The 25,218-nt window shown below is 37.3% G+C and overlaps 1 protein-coding gene and 1 pseudogene across 4 annotated transcripts; both read left to right on the forward strand.

The window, feature by feature from the left end:
* The first annotated feature begins 1,505 nt into the window (after positions 1 to 1,505).
* On the forward strand, positions 1,506 to 1,605 carry LOC113307167 (annotated as a pseudogene).
* A 5,851-nt stretch (positions 1,606 to 7,456) lies between these two features.
* LOC113306943 (aberrant root formation protein 4) lies at positions 7,457 to 17,322 on the forward strand. 4 transcript variants are annotated; one of them, XM_026555865.1, is made up of 14 exons: positions 7,458 to 7,816; positions 7,897 to 8,067; positions 8,305 to 8,454; positions 10,655 to 10,727; positions 11,530 to 11,708; positions 11,808 to 11,867; positions 11,995 to 12,142; positions 12,246 to 12,305; positions 12,423 to 12,694; positions 12,987 to 13,058; positions 13,990 to 14,070; positions 14,153 to 14,332; positions 14,772 to 14,823; positions 16,098 to 17,322. In XM_026555865.1, exons 1-14 carry the CDS (start codon positions 7,724 to 7,726, stop codon positions 16,145 to 16,147), a joined length of 1,641 nt encoding a protein of 546 aa, XP_026411650.1. In that variant the 5' UTR covers positions 7,458 to 7,723; the 3' UTR covers positions 16,148 to 17,322. The 4 variants fall into 4 exon arrangements, with proteins under 4 accessions (XP_026411649.1, XP_026411650.1, XP_026411648.1 ...); XM_026555863.1 differs by lacking the exon at positions 16,098 to 17,322 and adding an exon at positions 15,440 to 16,014; XM_026555862.1 differs by lacking the exon at positions 16,098 to 17,322 and adding an exon at positions 15,437 to 16,014 and having other exon boundaries at positions 7,463 to 7,816.
* The last annotated feature ends 7,896 nt before the right edge of the window (positions 17,323 to 25,218 follow it).

The following is a 25,218-nucleotide window of genomic DNA, read 5'->3' on the forward strand; positions in this document are numbered from 1 at the left end:
CTAAAATCACAGGTATCTGGTTCTCTGGGTCAGGGACAGGTTGGGTATCTAGGACCACGAAATCCACTGGATAAATAAACTTGTCGACCTCAATAAGAACATCCTCGATAACACCTCGAGGGATTTTAACAGACCTATCAGCTAACTGCAGTGTCATCTGAGTAGGTTTCATTTCACCAAGTCCTAGCTGTAAGTATACATGGAATGGCAGTAAGTTCACACTGGCTCCTAAGTCAAGTAAAGCTTTTTCTACCCGGAAGTTACCTATTGTGCAAGCAATGGTAGGAGAACCTGGGTCTTTGTACTTTGGAGTTGTGGTGTTCTGAATGATTGAACTTACGTGACTAGCTAAAAAGGCTTTCTTATGGACGCTAAGTTTTCGCTTTCGCGTACACATATCCTTAAGGAACTTGGCATAAGCAGGAATTTGCCTAATTGCATCTAATAAGGAAGGTTTATGGTAACTTGCTTAAAAACCTCCATATGTCATTAAAGTTCGATTCCTTTTTGTTGGTACTAATAGCTGGGAAATGGGGCTCTACTAAAATCAGACCTTTCAGGAACCGAATTCACATCATCAGAAACTTTATCAGTCTCTCAGCTACTGGTCCTGAGAGGTGAGATCTGAGGGGTGAACTACAGTATGTTCACTATCGGGCATGGTTACCTTATTGTCTACAACTCTACCACCTAAGGGTTCTAACACATTCAATTGATTCGATGGTTTTGCACCTAATTCATGAACTCCTCTAGGGTTGGGTTGTGTTTGACTAGGAAACTTACCTTTTTCTCTCAAAGAATCACTTATCAGACCAACCTGGGTTTTTAACTCGGAAATAGCCTGACTATTTTCTTGTCCTATCCTGTTACTAGCTTGTAGACTTGTTCTACGGATAACTGAAATTTTGCAGTTTGCTGAGTTAACAAGGCGAGAGATTCCTCTAAACTTAGGATTTTCTTATCTGACTGATTCTGAAACTGAGCTAGTCCTGAAGGATTCTTAGTATAGCCAAAACCTGGGGGAGCATTAGAATTACTAAACTGACCTTGACTTGGCCCTTAGACCACGAAAGGTTCGGATGGTTTCTCCAACCAGGATTATAGGTTTCTGAATATGGGTCAATCTTTTGACGGTTATCAAATCTAGTGTTATTATAAAGAGCATTGGCTTGCTCTTCAATATTCTGGCCTTCCCAAAAAGGCTCCACTCTACCACTAGTCTGGCCCACTTCTAAGCTTCTAACCTTTTTGCTATAGCAGCAATTTTGGCATCTGATTCATAGCCTCCTTCTACCCTATTAACGTTTCCTCTACTTAAAAGAAATTGTTTTTGGGGTGCCCTACTATTTTCCCATTGCTGGGTTTTTTCGGCGATTTCATTAAAAAATTCCATCGCCGCATCAACAGTTTGGTTTTCAAATCCACCAGTGCATAGAGACTCAACCATGGTCGTTGTGGAATAATCTAAACCCTCATAAAGGATCTGAACTAGCCTAACCTTTTCTAAACCATGATGAGGACACTGGGATAATAAATCATTGAACCTTTCCAAATACCTATATAAAGATTCTCCCTCTTGTTGTGAAAATGTGCATATTTGCGTCCTAATAGACGATGTTTTGTGCCTAGGGAAAAACTTATTGAAAAAGGCAGATGTAAGTTGTTCATATGTCTCAATTGACTCGGAGTCCAAACTATATAGCCACGACTTGGCCTTATCTTTCAGGGAAAATGGGAATAACCTAAGTTTCAAAGCATCATCATCTAAGCCTCTAATTCTTAGAGTACTACAAATTTCCTCAAAATCCCTAACATGGTAATGGGTTTTCATTTTCTTTCCCTAAAAAGATTGGGAGCATCTGTAAGGTCCCAGGTTTCAGTTCATAGGGTGCCTCCGTTTCAGCTAACTTAATACACGAAGGACGAGTAGTCCTAGTGGATTCAACAAAGCTTTAAAGTTGCCATTTCTGGCGCTATCGGAAATAGGGATTTCTCCCTCGGACGTTCAAAAACAGACTCTTCAAAAGTCGGACTTCTAGATTAAGGTAATCGAGACGCTTCGAACTACTAGGTTTCTCTTTAACAAATCTACCTAGTGCGTCTCTTTTACGTTCAGGCATACAATAGAATTTTCTAAATTGGAAGGGTAAGCAAACACAGATCAAGGCCGACTCAACCAAATCAAACCTATTGATTTCTAGCAAACAAAAAGCATGATGGCTCCACTTAGATTGTTTCTAGACCAGCTTCTAATCCTTCGAAAGGGAATTCGTTACAATTTAAGCAAACCCCTCTGGAATCAATCCGAGTTAAAATAAGTTGAATAGAGGCGAGGGAAGCTCGGTGGAGCTTTGATACCCAAGGACTCACCGGTATTACAAGGCGGCGCAGTCACGCATTCAACTTATAGAAACCGTCAAGAACTTCGAAGTATGCTTAAAAGAGTAACCAATATTTTTCGAATGACTTTCCTGTTAAGCTCGTTACCCTGTCGGTCTCGTTCTAGTCAAAATTTTAGGCTTGGGTTCGCGTAGGTTACGTGTTCCTAAAGCGGGCAAGAAAAAAACGGTGATGAAATCCGAACCCTTATCTTGTATGGCCAGGCCTTGCCCTTTACTAGAAAAATAAATGTCCGTATTCAGTCCTCAACATATATGCATACGAAGGAGTCCAATAACTCGCTGACAGGGGAATCGCGAGTGTTTAGAATCTTACCTCCCGTTCCAGACGGGGGATGAATCGGTTGTAGTCGACTCGGGTCACTGACTCCGATGTCAAGTGTACGAACCCAAGGTGCAGAGACAATATCGTAATTGTCCTCCTTCTCTGCAAACAGTTTATATTTAAAGTACCCTTCCGTAGGGTAATAAAAAAAATAATGTCCCAAAGTCCAAAAGTCCAAAAAGAAACAAAAAATTACAAAAATAATAAACCCTAATGCAGTTTTTTTTTTCTAAAAGAAAATAAAAAAACCCTAAACTAAAATTGTCTAAAATAAAATTGTCTAAAATAAAATTGTCTTCTTTTCTGTTCTTTTTGCTTTAGTCTTTATCTCCAAGTCTTTATGAAATCACCAAACTCTTTGGCTCAATTTTCTTTATGATCCAGAACCTGTAGACACAAGATAAATACCCAAAAACATAAAAAAGAACAAATAAAATAAAATAAAATAAAATAAAAATAAATCTAAAAACCCTAAATACAAGTCCCCGGCAGCGGTGCCAAAAATTGATGTGATTTGTAGATAGTGGTAAAAGTGGTTCAATTCTCAGACTTGCGAAGGATATTAATTAGACTTAAATTCTAATATTAAAATAGAAAACTCACTAAAAATTATAGCAAACTCAATCAATGATATCAATATTAAAAGAACACTGAGGCTAAGATTCCACTATTTTCCAAGTTCAAAGTGATTTAATCCAATATTTATATTCATGCAATTTTTTCGTTCAATTTGATTCTAAACTATTGAAACAAGTAGATTCTCAAAATAACAAGTGTAAATCCGAAGCATAGAACATCAAAAACCTAGGTCCAAGCATGCTCTATCAAAATAAATAACAATTGCTTAACAAGAATCATTCAAACAATTTTCACTCAAGGCAAAACAATCATAAAAATAATAGCGATAAATAAATAAATAAGAATATACCATTTTTTTTGGAAAAATAGCTTCCTTTATCGCCTCAGAAATGGGGTTTAGCTCCTCATATTAACCACTTGCTCAAAATACATGTTTGTTGCTCAAAAGTTGATTAAAAAGAAGAGAAGGTATAAAACAACGTGTTTGTAACGGATATAATTGTTACGAACCACTGTTACAAAGTACCCTAACACAGAACCGTTGCAAAATCTGAATAATTGTTACAGAAATTGTGACAAAGTGATTGAATTTGAAAGAAAAGGCCACTGATTCTGCGACTGTCTCTTACTGTTGTTCTGTGTTCTTCTTCTTCCTCTCGCCTGTATCTCTGCAACTTGGTGTTTTTATGCTCTGCTATGTTCTAAACTTCCCCAAAGTGTACGTCCCCCTTATATGAGCTATCCCAACTCCTTTTATAGCCCACAAGTCGATTGAACTTCAAGAAATCTTCGTCTATTCTTATCTTTCCTCCACCTCAAGTCTCGAGATTTCTTTCCCTGCCAAGCTTCTCTACGAGGTTCTATGAGTTGTAAACTTCTCAAATAAGGTAAGATAGAGTCCCAAATATAGTTTATCACTCCAGAATCTCGCCAACTCCCATATATATAACCAGAAAGTCCGATAATAACTTCACTTTCCTGTTTCGCTCAAACCGAAGATTTGTCACTGTTTTATCGAATCTAAAGCTCATACCAATCCTGTTTTGACTCATCAACTAAATTCCAATCCATCTCCAAGTCAAACTCCGACTAAATCTCCTCATAGTCATCAACAGAACTTCGATAAACATCCAGCTCCTCTGTTTCGCTCCAACAAACATTTTCATCCCAAAATACTTGATCCAAACATACACACCAACCCTGTTATGATTTAAGAAGTCCATCCCAACAAAAATATGCAGCTGAATCACTCCAAATCCGATTCATGAAATCTCAACAGTCCCGTGAAACTCCACACCTATGATTTCTTCTTCCGGCTTATTTAGCCCAACTCATTCGATCCAATCACACCTACCAGCCCTGTTTAGTCATAACAGGATATATCCAATCCAAAGAGCCCATTGAATCCGACCAAAACTCCAGCAAAATCTCGCCTGAAAATTCCGCTGCAAAACTGAATTTGAATTCAGTTTTTTCCGCCAAAATTCTAGTGAAGATAAAGGGTGCCCCCTATCCAGAGTAGGGGTGTAGATACCAGCTCTCTTGGGGGTGCCATGGGGTGCCCATTATCCAATCTGTGGGTGCCAATATAATTTCCTCCAGGTGCTTTAGACAACTTTTCGAGCCGATTTTTCCAAAAATGTTTATTGGCCAAAAATACATACACACAGATAAAAACACCATAATAAGTACAAAAATGAGCTCTAACAATATACAAAATCGAGACAAATTAGACACAAAAATGTGTCCATCAATACACAACGACGAGATTCAACAAAAATAATATCTATTTTATATTCCGAACAACCCAGATCGTAATTACCTATTGTTTTGGTTTATTACAACAATGCCTAGATCCTACTCTTACTGTTTGTTTGTAGACACACAAATGGGCAAAATCATTAGCTTTATCACTGAGCATATTCGAAAGCTCCATCGACGCAGTCAATCTTCCCGTTTGGGATCCAACCATAGGTGAAATCACATGTGCATATGAGTACCTCAAACATGCTAAAATTACATGATTTGAAGTCGTGGTTGGGTTAATTGGGTTATTCTAAAGGAAATTAAGATTTAATAGCCACTGTCACCATCACTACCAATAGACCTATTTTGTTAGATTGTAATTAAACCCAAATTGTCTTATTTTGTCAAAATGTAACTATCGCTTATGAAGTTTCTAAACAACTAGGAGTATCACTTATTATTTCCAACAGACTCGATGGTGAAGTCACAAAGCGCAATATTCTAACAAAAAAACAATAGGTCGCCGCTCTTACCCTTCCCATACAGAGGGAAACATGATCAAAATGACGGAAAATATTAAGGACGGTGAACATTCACCTCTTTGTAAGTATAACTTGCAGGTGTGCAAGGTGAATTATTGCACACAATTGAACTAATATACAATTCTTGCATCTTGATTGTCATCGAATTAAGCTTGAAAACCTTATACAATAACCACAAATAAACAGAAAAATACCGAAACGAGAGGTTGAGCCCGGGCCAGAAGGCCCGGGTGATACCTAGTACATATATGAAAAATTTCCTTTAAACTTCCATATAAGAATACCTCCCTATAAGAATATTTTTTTTTGGTCCCTAGGATATTCTTATACAAGGTTTTACTGTATCTTCCATAAGCCACTTAGGGATGCACATGGACCCGTCCAAACCGCTCAAACCGTCTGAACCGTCCAAAAATCCACCGAACCAACCCGAACCCGATGTTGCTAACAACCATGTGCGGTAGTTGTCATATAAAACCGACCTATTTACGGTGAATCTCGGTTGTACGCAAATACCGACCGACTGTTCCCACAACCGACCGATCAAATATTCAATGGCAAAAACCCTAATACCTTATACATAAATACTTTACCTAATACTCAGTCATCTTCTAGTGTTTTACACCCTCTTCGTTCATTTTCCTCTTCTCTGGCAGAAATCAAAACTCTATTATTATCTCATCCTCAACCTTCTTCCATCTATTTTGTCAACTGAAAATTTTAATGTTATTATACAGAGAAGGGACAATTTTGTTGATTTATTTTCTTTAATTAAGGTACTGCTATTAGTCGGTTTAGCTTGGTTTAGATGTTCTGATTGGTATTTTATTTAGTTGAGGTGTTCTTATTAATGAGTTTTAGTTTGATTTGGATTTTCTTTGATTGATTTTCATTAATTAAGGTACTCTTATTAGTGGGGTTTAGTTTGATTTCGTTTTTTTTGTTTGATTTTGTGTTCTGGTCAATTATTATCTCTGATTGGGTAGATTTCTCTCTCACGCTGCTTTGTGAGTGAAAAGATGTTGATTGTAATCTATTCCCTCTGTCTCTATTATAAAGGCGGAGAAATACAAATCTCGCCAAATAAGAAAATTTTCGGTTTCCTACATTTTCCTAATTATACCTGATATACCCATATTTACTATCCCGGTTAATTAATGAATATCCTATTAAAAAATTTATGTTCAACTAGTTACCTAATTAAGGAATTTAAGTCCCACTAAAAAACTTAAATGTAGGAGTAGCTACGAGAAGAAAAAGATTCACGGTTTCTCCTCGTTTTCCTTCCTCTCCCTAGTTTTATGCTTATCATATTTATGATCAAAAATTTTGAACGAAAAAATCATAAGGATGGAATGTTTTGATCCCTAATTAACCTAGGGAATGAGTGTTAGCAATAAATGATTTTACTGATACATATAGGCTTAAATAAGGGTATACTGGGAAAAAATGATATTGGAAACCGATTTCCGCCTATATATAGAGACTACATTTTTTTACTTCTCCGCCTTTATAACAAGTACAGAGGGAGTATTTAATCAATTATTGTTGGTGATACACAGAGAATGAAATTAATTATTTGTTTGATTACATGCATGTCGATGAATGGTATGATGATATTGCTTGTACGAACGAAAGATGATCCCTGTTTATCAATCTTACTTTTGGCATGATTTGAATAAATTATCAAAGATTTACAAGCTTTGATTGAATTTAAGAGAAGAAGGATGAAATTCCATTGTTACTGAACTGAACCTTATGATTCTAGTTATTATCGGTAAACCGGAAATCGATTCATACCGATCCGACCATGGATGGGCCGGTTTACAACCGACCCGAACTAAAAACTTATTCTTAATTGGTGTTACAAAGAAAATAACCGACCTACGAACACCGATCCGAACCGACCGTTGTGCACCCGCTAAAGCCGGTAGAAAAATCAAGAGTTGGACTATCTGGACGAACAATAATCTAGGACCCCTTAGTCAAACTGGTTGTCGCCCTAGGATCCGCATCATTCTTGTGGTAGAATCCTCTTCGACTCGCAGGTATCTGAAGTTTCTAACACTTCCAGGATTTGAGAGCGGGAAACTTCCTTTATACTAAGAAGAAGACTGTAACTTTAAGCAACAATGAAAGCTGAAAAGATGTGTGATTCTTCCATCTCTTCTGCCCATCATCCTCTCGTTCTTCGCCTTCATGAAACCCTAACTAATTGCTCCAAAGTAAGAAGGAACCTGTTCTCTCGACTTAATTATGTTTCTTTTGATTTTCTCACTTGTTTTTTTATTAATCTAATTTACAGATCCTCGCTGAAACCGGAGATATCCCTAAATCAGTTGCGAATGTTGTTGGATTTCTTAATTATATTTTGGACGATGTTGTATCCGATCCGGAGAATGAATCTTTCAAGGAAAACACACTTTTGGTTCTCACAGAGCTCAATCTTTGTATTTCTTCGCCTTCTTTGGATGAGGTAACAAAAACATAGCTAACCTTTTTATAAAATTAGCCAATACACATGTTACTCATACCCAGTTTATTTACACTACCGAAGATGGGTAAAAGAAGGGCTAAATATCAGAAATAGTGTAGCATAGTGGGCTCAGCATGTACAATCTCAGCGTAACAGTGCAAACAGGGTAGATATAAACAATTTGAGTGCTGTTGAGTTTTGCACTACGTGACGGAATTTATTTTTCTGCTATGGCAGACAGTCCTCGATGCACTTTCTTTTGAGCTTCCAGAGGTGGTTGCACAGTTTGCGTTCATTTCAGATAAGTGTAGAGAAATGGTGGAAAGTGTTACCAATCACATAGTATTGACTTCTAATCCTCGTGATATGCTTGCGATTCTATGCGAGGTAATTATGGCCCTTCTTGCTGGTTCACTCATTACTTCTCTGCTTAAATCTTTGTTGGGGTCTTGAATTTAAAGACTTCGAGTGCAATAAGCTTATACCAAAATTATGGGAACATGGTTCGTTGTTGGACACTGCATGTTCAGTTGTATAATAGCCAAAACATGGACATCACAGTAGATGCATGTGTCAATTAGTCGCAGAAGTTTTGTCTTTATATCTCACCACGTTGGCCCGACCACATCATAATCCGGGCGGTTATATGCTAGTAGTACCCACAGTATTTGCCCACACCTAGCCGTCCACTCACCTGCTGAGGTGTCCGCTAGTGTTGGACAAGATCGGCACATCGCATTCTAGAATGTGAACTGTCCTTGCTGCACATATTTTGTGGGATTCAAGCATTTATTAGCCTAGAATTAGGATTCTAAGATCTGGGGTTATATCATCATACATGCCTCATATATGTTCTAATGTCTGAGTATAAGGAAACTACTTGCAGCTTTGCTCCTACAATCCAAATAATGTGCAACGCGAGTGCAGCTAGCTGTCATTAATCTAATTGGGCATGTTGTCTGTTCTTTTATGTAACATTTCGGAGTAAAGCCGTTAATGACTTTTAGAGAATACATTGCCACGTTATGGTGAAAATTGAGAAATTAGTAACAGCAACATAAGGGTGATACATATATAATGAAGCTGAATTTTGTTTTCAAATTGCATATGTTCAGTTGTTCAAAATAGAAAGTATACTGTGATATACATTAATATCGCATTTTTCTATGGTTTTTTCTACTCTTTTTCATGTACCATGCAGAATTGCTTTTCAAAGCTTGATATAATCGGATGTTTGGGACATCATTTTTAACAAAAAAACTGCTTCGTTTGTTGTCAGCACCTTCGCTCTTGACCTACTCATGAGTCTGAAATAGTTATATGTACGAGAGAATAATGCAGGCCACAATACCAATATCACTGATTATCTACTTAGATAACATTATCTTTGAATCAGGAAGAATCAGATGGTATCAAAGTAAAGGGTTACGTAATTATGCAAGTATTTAAAATTAGTTGCTGCATAGACTGAAAGCTATACAATCTAGTTTTTGTTTTATCATTCAGCTAGAGTTTGATGTGAGCTTACTGTATATCCAGAAACTTCCTATTCCCCAGTGAACTTGAGTATGTATAGTGTTTGCAAATCCACATGCTTTCTTCTTTCAGATGACTAAACGACAAGTAACATAGTGAGAAATAGTTAAATTGTTGTCTCGTGTCCTAGTGCTCGCCCCTCCTATATTCAAGGGCCTGCATCAATATATAATTTGTCACAAGAAGATCAACTTTGATCTGTTGATTTCTTGAGGTAGATTAAGTAGATTGCCATCCTCTTATCTTTAATGTAAAATTTAAAGGTACTCAGGGTAAATTTATTTTAAAATCTCAATCGATAGCTAAATGCAACACAATTTGACTAATTCTTTACATGTTCCCTGCTCCGTTCCCAAGATGAAATTGTGGATCCTGGGATAATTCCACTCTCCGTATTTTTCTAAAAGTGTGTAGTTAATAATCATATTTGTATCTACAGGATGCTTGTTATTGTTTGCATGGTCCCACTGATTCGTTGACGTATGCCCTTCATCTAGGTGACTAGATGTTATTTATCTCTTTTGTTTTTCACTTTTCAAGCTCTGGATATTAGTCTCTGATATCTGATGATATTTTACCTGGTGCAGATTGTTAATCCTTGTGCACCAGTGATGTATTATGAACTAAAGCCAATTTTCTTGGATAAACCCGCTAAAAAGTTCTTGGTTTATTTGCTGATGATTGTATTTTTGTGTTAGTCATTTATATACACTATCCTCTCTCTACTGTATAATGATCGCATGGCATTCTAATTGGACCCCTAGTGAAGTTTCTTATTACACTTCTCTTTAGGGTACTCAAAATCTCTCCTCATCATTCATATGAAAAGCAAGTTTGCTGTTTTATATGTATATATTTTGATCTGATTCCGAAGCCTAAAGGATTCAGAATAAAAAAGTTACTGACTATTAGGTTATATTTTTTGTTTGTGCACCAGTGATGCATCTAAAGCTTGCCCGTCTTAGCTTTATTGTAGCTCTCATGTTAGTCTTCTTTTTCATGCATCCCGTCATCTTTGTTCTCTGATGATATTGCATTCTAATTGAACCAGGCACTAGACTCCCATTGTAAGGTGTTCCAGGAACCTGTTTATTTCACTCCTCTTTTGAGTGGGCTTGCAAGAGGTATCTTTGACAAAATTGAAAATCATATGGTTTGGATTATGTCTTAAATCATGCCTTATGCACAAAGATTTACTATGCAACAACCTGGCAGATATTTTGTTTCACGTTTTTCTTTTCCCCCTAATTTACGTCTCATCTTGCAAGAGGTATCTTTGACAAAATTGAAAATCATATGGTTTGGATTATGTCTTAAATCATGCCTTATGCACAAAGATTTACTATGCAACAACCTGGTAGATATTTTGTTTCACTTTTTATTTTCCCCCCTAATTTACATCTCATCTTTAATTTAGAATCATAGAGGAGATGACGCGATAGTTTCAAACTTCATATGAAGTTAGTGTTTTTCTGTTTCGTGTTCTGAATCATGTTTCTTCTACTTCAGTTAAATGGAGTATCTCCAATTGCTTTATTTTCTTTTTGCACTTGTCCATGTGTTTTCATTTAAAAAACTTAACCAAAATCGAACAGCTAAGATGGGTGATGGTGTTAGTTTGATTTGTTTGAATGTTACAAAATTCTTGGTTAGGGTGATGACCTGAAAGTTAAAATGCCAGCCAAGAGAGATTCGATTTTAAAAACATTTAAGCAAGGAACTATATAACATCAGCCTCAATGGAAACATTAAGACTACTCATCATGTTTAAAAGAAGGAAACTTTTAATGCTGTGTTGGCATTCTTTCATCTACACACAGCAAACTTTTAATTTTTTCTTTAGAAGCATAGAATACTACTATGCTTTCAAAAGCTTGAATACTGTTAGTAATTTTCAATTTTTATATCTACTGCTGTTTCCCTCAGTATTTCGTCGCATTGAAAGGCGCAAATTTGAGCAGATAAAAGTGGCACTGCCCGTGGTCCTCAATGTTCTAAAATCTGTGGTTGCTGAGTCTGATAATGAAAAAGATGGTCAATTTGAGGAGTTGTTTGCCAGAGTGTTAAACATTGCCACCTCAATGCAAGAAGTTTCCCAACAGATGGTTTGTGACACTTGCAAATTTTAGTTGTTAATACAGGTCGTATGCCAGTATTATATCCTGTTAACATGCTATCTGTCGGTGTTCTTATTAATGTTGTAGGAGGCCAAAGATAAAGAGAAGCTCAAATCTCTGCTTGGCTTATTTGTCCTGGAGATGATGGTTTGTACTATACCATGCTAAACGTTGTCAAAAGTTTTCCTAGGCTGTACATTTAATTGTTTACCGTTTTTCTTTTACCTCTGAGTGATTTATAACTCTGAGGTCTGCTTTCTCTCATAATGTGCAGGCAATTTCACATATTCTGGCTGGTGTAGAATTAAACTGCATTTCATTGGTTGTACAACTGTCACGTTTCCTTCCTTTATGTGGTTTTCCATATATTGGTCTTATAACTGGATCTGTTCTCGTAAATGTTACCAGCATCGTTTGTGGAGGTAGTATTAATGCATAAACTATCTAACTAACATCTCTGTTATATATCTACTAATTGTATATATGTATATAGATTCCTTTTTGACTTCATAAAAATCTTTTTAGAGGATGATGACAATTATATGAAATCTTTCCCCCTCATCAAGCAAGGAGCATCTATTTCAGGTTTTTACAGTGCAATTACTTCTCTTCTGTAGTTGCCTCGTTCTTCTGCTGCAGTTTTCTCCTTCAAAGCGTCTTGATCCATTCTTTATTCTTCTTTTCAAATTTACGTATTTACAGTCATTTGGGCCCATATATCTGATGAGGTTGGGACAGCTGCTGAAGAGGATCTGTCTGTTATCAAGCATAAGCTTCAGAGTAGCAGAACCAAGAGGTGGCAAGCTGTAGGCATGCTAAAGTATCTGCTCTCATCAACTGATCAGCCATGCGAAGTAAAGAACCATGCGATCGAGTTCTTATTGAGTATTTTCAATGGAAAAGCCTCTGAAATATGTAACGACGAAGAGGAAGAATGTTCTTCCTACACTCCCAGTCTTTTGGCTGCTCTACAGGTACTGGACGGTTTTGTAATTCTTGTTCTTTCTCTTGCCTTCTTGTTTTGTCTTTCACTCTATCATTGACAAGTTATTGCAGCAAATAAATTCATAGAACAAAATTGCCCTTATGCATCACGTTGAACCACTTATAAAGAAAATTGTTTTCTCCCAGTGAAATAGTCTTGTTCCAAACACCATTGCAAGTTTGCAACTAGAAAACTTCATGATTATACCTCGAGCAGAAAGAACTTTCTGCGCAAGTCCTATCTAGTGTCCAAATGATTCTCTAACAGTCAAACCCTTTCAGGCTATCCAGAGAGTCATCATATTTACCTCAGGAGCACTGGTACGGAATAAAGCCTTTTCTGCTTTTAAAATGGTGAGTTTTGTAAATTTAACTGATTATGTTTTGTCGTCTACAAAGATTGCTGTTTGGATATGTTCTGTATTAATTATAATGCGTGTTTTGTGGATGAGTTCTTTTCACTATTGTGTTAACTGCTTGTCAAGCCTTGAAGTTTTCAGCTGCCATGTTTTGTCCTACCCATCTTTCTTGAAGCTAGAGAGGACAGACTTTCTTTTTTTGTGTTAAATACAAAATCTGATGCAGCTAGCAGAGTGACACCTACCAAGTCACTCTATGGATAGGCTCTCTCTTGATTTTTAATTGTAATAATTGTTTTGTTTCTTTACTGAAGGAATATTAGCAGTGTACATTCCATGGTCTTGTTTTGCCTAGGTTGCTACCCGTAGTTGCACTTTCAAGTCTGTCGCTTTTTTATACATGTGATTGATTGATTGGAGAAGACTTTTTTCCTTGTGTCCCCCATAACCCAGAAGCTGGTTGTTCTTAAATTTCTCCGAAGCTGTATTCAGAGAAAGAAACCTTTTCTATGGATAGGCTCTCTCTTGATTTTTAATTGTAATAATTTTTTTGTCTCTTTACTGAAGGAATATTAGCAGTGTACATTCCATGGTCCCGTAGTTGCACTTTCAAGTCTGTCGCTTTTTTATACATGTGAGTGATTGGTTGGAGAAAACTTTTTTCCTCATTCGCTGTGTGTCCCCCATAACCCAGACGCTGGTTGTTCTTAAATTTCTCCGAAACTGGATTCAGAGAAAGAAACCTTCTCAAAGTCAAATGCCACTCTAACAAGCTACTGTGTGAATACTATGTATTATGACCTGACATTGTTGTTCTTAAGGACTTGCCAAGTCTCTGTTATCTAGGCAGTTTTTTTCCCATGCCCCTGTTGTCTATTTTCTTTGCCATGGATTTTAATTTGTTCGCTATACAATAACGTGACAAGGTACTTGCTGATATTCCCAGTGATCAAAGGTTTGACATCATAAAGGCTCTGATCATACTCAACACCAACGCCCCTTCCATGGTCAGCCTTTTTTCCTCTTGGCACATTTATGTTATGGCTGCATTGCAGTTGCATATTTGAACCGTGGATCTAATTTATGCAGATTGGACTTCTTCTGGGTCTTGTTAAAGAGATGGTATACGAAGATTATCAATTAGTGAGAGAAGCAGAAAAAAAACACCTTAAATTTCCTTTTTGGAACTTTAATGTCCTTGAATTGTTGGAGTTGGTCTTAAGACCTCCAAAGGGAGGGCCTCCATCCCTTCCTGAGCAGAACGATGCGGTATATGTTCGTCTTTATTTTCTTACTTTCTTTTTATTTTATATTTGGGCATGCTTTTTAACTGATTGGAGTTGTGTGTGTAAAGGAAGCTGTGTGGCCTTGTTAGGGTAGGTGTTTGTCTCAATCTGTTTTAGTATAGAGGGTACAGCTCAAAATGGATGCTGACTGACCTTGACTACTCACAAGGAAAGAAAATCTCTCTCAACATGCGACAGCTTAGGCGTCTCTTTTTATTCTTGATTTCCTAAAGTTAAGACGTCGTTGCAGTGTTCTTCTCCGACCAGAATGTTGACATAGAAAATAAAATATAAGTCAAATGCGGTTATGTTGAGAACAACTTTTATGCTTTACTGTCAGTTTGCTAGTCCTAGCAGAGAATTGCATGAATGGATTAGATTTGCATTTTGTATGTAATATCTGAAATTCACAATATCTGCAGGTCTCAGCTGCTCTCACTGTGTACAGATTTCTTCTGATGATTGCATCAAAAGGTAAATGAGATGTCATATTCTTTTAAAATGTTGTTGCCTAGTTACTCAACCTCTCCTATTTATTTTGAACACTCATCCTCTTATTTTACAAATACACATAGCAGGTTAACATGCAGATATCCTGTGCTTACCTGCGTTTCTAATTTATATACTGCAAGAGCAAATGTCCACATAGTCATGCAAGGGATTGATTAGCTACCAACATGGTCACACAAGGGATTAGTAGTTTGTTATGGTGTAACTGGGTTAGAAACTACAAAAACAATTTGGTTTGTGCTCCACATGCCTGTAACTGAGTTGGAAAAATAGTTAGTATTTTTGCTCGATTCTATTCACCTGCATTTTGGAATAGTTTGAGACCTTTATTAGTACTTTCTTAACATTCTTAGAAATAGCCAAGAATGACTTAAGCCGGAAACACTACTGTTCATCCTGGAACGCATACATGAGTAACGGAGCCAGAACCTAAACAATCTTCGAAGTTTATTCTTGATTTAGTGTAATAACCTATTGGGATCGACCAGTTGAATCTCCAAGGTTTTCAAATCGAAACCCGTAGTTTTCATCCTTTTCTAATGATTGTTCGCTGATTATACATGTAATTGGTTTTCAGAAGAAACAAGCTATATTGAGGTGCTGTCAGAAAGTAGCTTGCGGAAAGTTTACTCAGAGTGGCTTCTACCTCTTCGAACCCTAGTATCAGGAATGGTGGAGGAAAGCAAAGAGGGTTCCAGTCAGTTTGAAATTGAGATAAATTGTTCCTTCCTTCCTGTTATGAGCAACTTATACCCGTGCATTGAGCTTGTGGAGGACAAACTTAAAAACTTGGGCTGTTTATAGAACTCTTCAGCCTTGTAAGAGTGTATACCTTTCCAACCTAAGGACCGGAAACATAATAGTTTGAATACAAGTAATTCCAGCCTCTGCCTCTTAGCTTAGCTGCAGAAGTATTATACAGACAGTGGCGGCGGTGGAAAATGATATAGGTTAAGATGATTCACAGTTAGTTTCTCACTCTTTTGCACTTAGTTCATTGTTGCGGTTCGAACATGTGTGCCTGCCATACAGAAGTTATTTCATCTGTCTGCATTTAAACTTTTCTGGGATATGAATAATCAGATGAATTAAATTCGGCCATGTCCACGCCCTTTGTGGATCAAGCCGACAATCTATTCTGGTTTCTCTTGTTTCTCTCTGGATGTTCATTTTGATTCAAGTCTGATTAATGTTATTTGTAATTAGAAAAGACTAATGTGCAGCCAACTTTGATTCAGCGTTGCAGGTGGTCAGCACGTGCGTTTCCAGTGATAAAGGAAAGAGATAAATCCACTCGGTGACGTTCCCGTAGGGAAATTTTTTCCCATCATCTCCTTTTTATTTCCACTTTTTTTTTTCTTCTTCAATAATAGCGAAACAAAAAGCACTTGCATTTCCCCCTGGTTATTTCTGATAAAGGAAAAACATTACAGACTAGATAGGGAAGCAGCCATCCATGATCGGATCCTGAATTGGTCTTCCTCTATTTGCCAAGTAGGCTAAGTCACGGTGTTTTTTGGAATGTAAATCCTTACACGAAACATTACTGAAACTATGAAATAAACTCAAAAGATTGTCCAGAGCTAGGTTTCTCCTCCAATTAGTAGTTCTTCTGAAACCTTGCAGATCTTGGAGTTGTTTCCCAGTAAGTTAAACTCCTTGCAGTTGAGAAAAGAAGCCCATTCAAGTGTCTGAGTTGCCGCTATGCAGTCCCCCTTCCTCTTTGCTAAGAGCTCTGACAGTGCTTCTTTTACCAATTGTTCTCCCTCTTTGATCATAAATTATAGAGCCGATACCCGTGAGTTCAGTAATACTGTCATAGTGAGTATTAAAAACAAAAGTAAACTAGTTTCGGTTCAACAGATTGTGGTTTTGGGATTACCGGGGCCATAGTTTTGAGGGATGCTATGGGGGTTGTTAGAGTTTGCTTGAAGATGGTTAAGGATTTGGGTACCAGTATGCGAGGGATTAGGGGTAATTTCTTGGAATATCTTGGAATATCCAGTCGCATCTGGCTTTCCAGACGAACCAAGATATGATAGAGCAGATTTCAGGCCAGTCACATAGGGGAGTGCCAGTTTGATTAGTGTAGAACCATGATTCACACCTGCTAGAGCAAGTCTGATGAGAAACGGATGCTGTGCCAAGTTTTACAGATGAGATCGACATGGGAGATGAATTTAGAGAGGTGACTACTAAATGGGAGTAAGTTGGAGTATAATTTCTAGGCGAAGTGTTGAATTCTGGGAATCGATTTGGTGTTCCAGATTTTTGTCGCCGTTTTATCAATAGGTTGAAGATCTTTGTTATCCATAACCTGATACATGGATTTAGGAGTGAAAACACCCTGATCTGAGTGATTTCATCTCAAGGTATCAGACCAACTAGTATTAGGAGAGATTCTAAGAACACTCCTAATTTGAGTGGGATTCAAGAAAGGGTTAAGAAGCTGAATATTCCAGAATTCTCCAGTAAGAAAATGAGCCACTAGGAAAACTCCAATTTGTCTGGATTTAGAGGCTCAGATTGATACTCAAACCATATATTCTTCCAAATGCTAATACTTTTTCCATCCCCCACTTCCCAAGTACGATGCTTTTTGAGAATCATGAGCCCTTTACGAACACCTTTCCGAACCCAAGAGGCATTAGAATAACAGAAGAAGTGAAAATGATTTGAGAAGGGGAAATACCTAGGCTTCATACTTCTAGCCCATGGAGTTTGGTTGTGAAAAGAGTCTCCAGCCATTTTTGGTTACGAGGGAAAAATTCATTTTATGCCATTACAACCATTTTCCAAGCCTTAATGCAGAAACCCTATTTGCCACGCATTTTCCCCAACCAAAAGTCTCTTATAATGCCGTCAACCAAAAGTCTCTTATAATGCCGTCAGCTTTCTTGGTAATGGCTTTTGGAAGAATGAAAGTGGACATAATGTAAATCAGAATGGATTCAAGAATGGTTTTTGCTAGGGTGTTTTTCTTGGCAGATAAGACACTTCTTTTCCGGCCTGTAAGTCTCCCTCCATTTTGTCTAAAACACTATCACAACAAGCAATTTTTGATTTTTTGGTAAAAGGGGAGCTCCTAGGTACTTATGTTCCAAGGAGATTTTCTTGACCTTGGGAATGGAGATGATCTTTTTACCAAAGCAATTACTAACTTTGGGGAGAAAAAAAAATCCCCTATTTGAAAAAGTTTGTTATTTGGCCCGAGGTTTTACCATAAGTTTTTAGGATTTCTAGCAGACTTTTACTATGCTTGATAGAGGCTTTGTAAAAAATTAGACAATCACCTGCGAAAATAAGATGACTGATAGAGGAGCTCTTATCAAATATTTTGCAGTTAACAAAGCTTGTCAGTATATGCATGCTCCTACAGAAGCTCATTGGTGTGCTGTGAAGAGAATTCTAAGATATCTCCAGGGTACCTTATCTTTTGGTATGCAGTTTAGGAAGTATTCTTCTCTACAACTACAAGCATACTCTGATGCTGATTGGGATAGAGATACATTTGACAGAAGATCTACCAGTGGCATGGCCATATTTTTTGGACCTAACTTAATATCCTGGTGTTCTAGTATAGATCTAGTATAGAGGCAGAATATATGGCTCTAGCTGATGCCAATTCAGAAATTGTTTAGGTTCAATCTCTCCTCTCTGAACTGCAATTTCAGTGTACCACAAGACCAGTGCTTTGGTGTGATAATATGGGTGCTACTTACTTAACAGCAAATCCCATTTTCCATACCAGAATGCAGCACATTGAAATAGCATTTCACTATGTCAGAGAACTAGTTGCAGCCAAGTCCTTGGAGGTCAGATTTTTATCCACCAGAGAACAAATTGCAGATATTCTCACCAAGGGTTTACCGTTTTTTTTTCTTCTCAGGTTCAAGCTCAGTGTCTCTGCACCTGCATTGACTCTGGTCTTGCGGGGGGGGGGGGGGGGGGGGGGGGGGGGGGGGGGGGGGGGGGGGGGGGGGGGGGGGGTGGGGGGGGGGGGGGGGGGGGGGGGGGGGAGAGTGTTATGAGTCTTGAGTTGTGTAAGCGTGTGAAATGCACACTTCGTTGTAACTGACAGTAGCAGGTCGAGTTTAAAACACACAAACAAAGTGTGTTGAGTCTGTAATTGAAAATCAACATTTCAAAGATTAATGAAAGATTTGAGAGAGTGTCCAACGACATAATCTTTCACAATAGAACAAGTAAGATCAAAATACACAACTATAGAGAAAATAGTTGGATCTGGCTTCACGAATCCCAAATGAAGTCTTCAAGTCGTTAACCTAATAGGGTTTTGGAATAATCTAGGTTAAAGAATAATATACTCTAGTTTGCAACTAGGACACAGGAAAGTGCCAGGATTAGGTTTTCCAGTTGCTAGAGTTCTCCCTTATATAGTATTTCAAATTAGGGTTTGCTTACAGTCAAAGCTAAGATAGCTTAGTAACAAAGAATTCAATGTTCACCGTTAGAGGAAATCATTATTTACGATTCAAGCTAAGTATGCTTAAAAATAAAGCTAACAATCTACATTGTTATATGGTGTTATCTTGTTACACACAAATGAAATATATCTTCATTTAGATAAAGGTAACCGTACCTAAATGTATATATTGAGTTGGCTCAATAAAAGTTAACCGAAGTTATCCATATGAACACTTTTGTCTTAACCACATTCATTTAACACTTATAGATCAAATATGATGATCAATCAATCATGAAATATAATCAAATGATCTAATTGTGTTTCAAATAGAGTTGTTCAATTGTTCACTATCTCATAGAAACATATATGAACCAATTGAAACAAAATCGGACTGATTCGTAATTGTACAAAGTACTTATACAAGAATTTTTAAGCCACAGTTTGCAAGGATTGCATTCCTTAATTCATAAATGTATAGTTCATAAGTATGAGAATCAAACTTAACCGATTTTAGAACTTAACAACTGTATTCGCAAACCAGGTATGCAAACAGCTGTCCCGGACCTAACTCAGGAAGAACCGTTCGCATACTAGGTACGCAAACAAGGTTCTCGGACCTTTACAGGTAAAACCGTTCACATACTAGGTACGCAAACAAGGTTCTCGGACCTGAATAATAACAATACAGTTCTCGTACTAGGTATGCATACCGTGTTGTATCTAGACATGGTTAATTGTTCTAAACTCCCATTTCAATCATTGAAACATCCTTAGAAGACGACAATAGCTGTCTCATACAAACTATTAGATTCAAGTAATTTTCAAGTGATCGAATGATCAATACGAAACTTTCCAAGTCGACATCAAATGATTGTCTCACACAGATCATATAAGATGTTTCAAGGCAATTTTCACATGATCATCTTTTGACTTAATATTTAGTTTCCAACAAATAAATTGTTTCCAACTAAACTTGTCAAGAATATGATGAACATAGTTAAAGCAAAAATCTTCCAACACATATTTCGAGAAATAGATAAGCGAGATAAACTCAGTTCGAAATATCAAATGTGTATAATATAAAAGTCTATATAGTTATACGACTTAGTCTCATTAGAAGATAAAATAGAATAGACTTATGAGTGATAGATATGTTTTAGTCTCCACATACCTTTTATTGATGAAGTTTCTCCAAGCTCTCCTCATTAGATCTTCGTCTTCAATCGATGAACATCGTGAAGTCTAAATCTCAACTACACATTTTATCCTAATCTGAGCTATAAGTAGACTAGAAATAAAGACTATAGTTTTGATCAACTAAACTTGACAAACAAGATTGAGATAGAAACATTTGCGAGTTCGACCGAGTAGTGCTCTAACATAATGATATAGCTGTGTGCATCTCTGGGTATTCCTTCGTAATACCTGAATGAGGTGGGAGCATGAGTAACTTCTTGTCGAGTGATTCCTGCAGCTCTGAGAGTCTTCAAAGGGATAATATTGACAGCAGTGCCAACATAAACTAATGCTCTTTTGGATCCATTTCCATTGAGATTGACTGTGGTGATAATTCCCCAGTCATACATCAATTTGTCTGTCACTGGAGGTTCAGGGAGTGTTTCTGGAATGGACATGCATTTTCTAAATAATATGTAATTCAGAGTCGTGAACATGTCTTTCTTTTGAGCCTTTGACAGATAAAGAAATTCACATATATGCTCGATAAAGGATTGAACTGCTTCTTTGAAAGGTTATTCAGAGAGAGTGAAAGTCCTGATCGGGAGAGGATTCTTGTGTACTCCTTTAGTCCCCAGTTCTCCTGAATCGACCTTTTACTTGAAGATGCGCTTCAGAACATTACAATCGCTTGTTGGATAACTGACAAACCTATAAAAACGGCAGTACCGTGGATTCTCCATTTCTTCCTCAATCGGCTCCTTTCTGACGTACGGCAATTTGATTGCACCATCCTGAATCCAGACTTATAATAATTCGATCACCTCTTAAATGGGGAAAGGAAAGTCTGGGTCCGCCTGATCATTTTTCTGACGCTGAGTCGGTGCTTGTGCATTTCAAGTTTGGTTATCTTTCCTTAATGATTCTGCAGGAGCCTAGGACGTTGGAGAAGCGTTCTTATACTGTTGTGTCTCAGCTTTCCTCTTGCTCCCTTCAGCAACAACATTCGTGGAAGGTTCAAGGTTGTATTGTTTATTCATCAGGCGTCTGGTGCTGCCTCGAGTTTCCGTGGTTCCTCGACTTTCGTAGCTTTTGCCCTTTCCAGTAAGGCCGGAGCAGTGGTCGCTGACCGTTTTATGCTTCATGAAGCTCTGAGAGAGTATGGAGTCGAAGATTCTCCAGTAAATATCTGTAGACCGGGATCATTCTGTTAATGCACAAGTCTACAAGTTGTTGTTCAGTGACATTTAGATCATGGAAATCCAAAGCTTGGACTCTGAATTTTTTCACATAGTCGTTCGGATGCTCATTATTCTTCCGAAAAAGCCTTTCAGATCAGAGAGAGTAACTTGTTCTGAGAGAAAGAAGTATTTCCGATAGAAAGCGTCAATCATTATCCCCAACTAGCGATGCTTCCTGGTGCGATGTTATCGTACCAGGTATATGCTCGGCCTGTCAGAGATTTTGAAAATTTATTCAGACGGACAACGTGGTTGTGCTCATGTTCGCCCAATGATTCCAGGAATTGAGAAAAATGTTCTCGAGCATTTCCCGTTCCATCATAAAGTGTGAATGTTGGAGAAGTATAACCCTTTGGAAGAGGAATTCTCTGTGTAGCAGCAGGCCAAGAGGCGCTCCAAATCTTCTCGAGTGATAAAACTGGATGGCTCTTTTGCTTGCGGGTTATCCGCAGCGACTTCATCATCTTCCGGAATATGGATTAGGGATATTTTAGGATCAACAGCTGAGGGTACTTCCTTGGCTTTTCCTTTTTCCACTTGACTTTGGGGTTGAGCTTGTTCAGGCGGTAACTTAACTGTGAGAGTCTTGAGATAATTTTTTTGAAGCCCCATCACAGCAGAGCAAGGTGGTTTCATCTTCAAGCAGAGAGAAGAAACATTTTATTGCCCTTGCAGATTTCACCTTCCTGCATTTTATATAAATTTTTTTGAGTATTTGAAGATCACAGGCAGAGTTAAACATATAGCCTTTAAGTATAGCTTCACATTCATGGATCATCCTTGAAATTTTTTTCTTTGTGATGACTATGTCAGGCTTCAGGTTCTCATAGAAGATTTTATTCCTTGCAAACCATATTGACACCATGTGTAGATGGTGGAGTTTCGACAAAAGCTAAAAGTGTTGAGGCTCATGTATCTCATTGAAGCATGAAAACTCATGCCGCAAGAGTCTCTGACTGAGTTTATTGTCTCTCAGAGCATACGTGAATATGCAGTCTCTCAGCTGAGGCAACGACATATTTCATGAATACTGAGCAATTTCAGTAATTACCTTTTATATATAATCGAACGATTAGATGGCTCCTAGATAGCTTGCCTGCTAGTATAGAGCAATAACGTCTTCAGGATGTAATAATGTTTTCCCTGACTATATAAAAGAAATATGACACTTCAATAAGCTCATATCGCCCAATTCTTGAATAATTAATGCTCCTAGACGATCGTGCTAGTATAGAGCCATCAATTAATTATATCTAAATCATTAGATTCATTAACTGAATCCCTAGAAAATATTCTACATTCTTCATAATATTTCATTACTTCAATTCATGGTTCTTCCCAACAGAATTCCATGGGTTAGTAATAAATATTCAATGTACATGCATCTGAGCCGCTATCGAGTAAGCCCCGACCAAAATGGTGTAAGTGTATTCAGCAATAATTCACTAACGAGCACCTGAATGCATGAACGAGCATTCCAAAATACGAAGGAACGATGAACCTATGAAAAATAGGAGGAAAAATAATAATAATAAAATATTAGCTAAGGCGCTAGGGAATGGGACCACCGGACGGCCAGTCATGTCGTGGCCAGTCCCATGCCTAATTCTTTATTTTATCATATTTTTATTATTTTTCCTTGATCTCATGAAAATCCCTTCATTTGAACAAAACTCCTTCGTTGAGGAAACTCCTCAGTTTCACGGTGTTCGCTCCACACCAAGGAAATAATATAAAATTGGGAAAGGTATCATGGGACCGGGTCTACTAGCCGGCCGGTTGTGCCCTAGTTGTGGCCGGTCCCATGATGAGCACGGAAGTGTGACGCATTTTCACCCATAACTACATTCGCTATGACTAATTTAATCACTAATAATCTTGTTTTAAGTCTTTTCAAGGAAATAAGCTCTTTTGGAAAAATAGCTCGAAAAAGTGTTAAAGGCAACCAGAGGAACTGATAAAGGCACCCATTATTTCAGATACGGGCACCCAACAAATGGATAGAGGCACCCTCTTCTTCTTCATTTGAAACAGATTCACATAATTTATGGGAGATCTCAAAGATTTAAGGAAAAGATATCTTCTTGCCTATTATACAGGAAGTTTTCATATCTTGAAGTTAAAAGAGATAATATATTGATGAGTTTGTTTTTATTGAAAAGGAGAAAGAAAATCTGTGGTTTTATTTATAAATAAAAAAAAGATAATATCCCCATGATTTTATTCTAGCAAATAGAGGAAGATGTGTGATAAATGGAGAAAGAAATTATTCCTGAGATATCTTTCATTAAAGAGAAGATCTGGTGGAGTTATGGAAGAATATTTTGAAAAGATGTTTGAGTAATGAGTTGTTGTGTATAAATAGGGTGCTAATAGGACCAAACAGGTATCCGGAGAGGGGGGAGTTTTGAAAGAGCAAAATAGTTGCGTTTAATTTTTCTTCATTTTCACCATTGTAAACACTTTTCGAGCAATAAAATAATGTTTTTAGAGTGTCTACAACATGATGAGCTAGACCCCTACACTAGGTCGACGGAGAAATCTGAATTTCATACATGGGTAAATTTATTTTATTTTCTATATGACTTTTGCACTAATTAAAATAGAATTATGATTTGAATTAATTAGTTATTATTTTATTTGATGGGTCATGCTTGATTAAATGTTTGATGTCCCATGCTTACGATTTATAATTAATATTTTGAGAATCTACTTTGGCAAAATAAGAGTCGATGTTATTTTTATTGAGCGATAATTGTTGAGAATGAATAATTGAGCCTTATGATATGAATTCGGTGGAATCCTAGTCCTAATAGCTCTCTTTTATTATTTTCGTTAAACCTTTGAATTTAGTCTTCACAAATCTTAGAGTTCGAATCTTATATTACTACAAAAAAATCAAAAATCACACCATTTTGGCGCCGCCGACGCAGATTTTTTTTAGATTAATTTTTAGGTTTATTTTTATTTATTTTGTAAAGTATTTTTATTTCATTTTAGATTATTATTTTTTTCCTTTTTATGCATTTCTTTTTGTATTTGTTTTCAGGGACTTTTTGAGGATGATGACTTCTTCTGAGGTGACGTCACCTAAGATGATGCTGGCGGAATATAAGCTTAGAAAGTCAAATTATCAGGAAACCTCATCTGAGATGACGCTTGCTGAATATAAGCGTAGGCAACGGTATGGAGTTTCTGCTCCACATGAGGTAAGTGAAGAATCACCTTTAACAATATATCAGAAGTATTACAAACACACACCGCCTAGTTTGGAACAAAGATTGAGAGTTCTTGAATGTCAAAGATTATATGCTGATGAGGATGAATCTTGTAGTGACTCTCAATTCCAAACAGAACATATAGATGACCCTGTGGATGATTGTGTGGATGATTTTCCTAATTCCATAGATGAATCCATCCCACAAGATAATTCACCCAACTTAGAGGTTTTTTCTAGACCCCTAGACTTCCAAAAGTTGCCTAATTTAGGGTTAAAATTGCGTGCTTCTAAAG

The sequence above is a fragment of the Papaver somniferum genome, chromosome 8, assembly GCF_003573695.1.
Source record: "Papaver somniferum cultivar HN1 chromosome 8, ASM357369v1, whole genome shotgun sequence".
In the NCBI taxonomy this organism is placed as follows: Eukaryota; Viridiplantae; Streptophyta; class Magnoliopsida; order Ranunculales; family Papaveraceae; genus Papaver; species Papaver somniferum.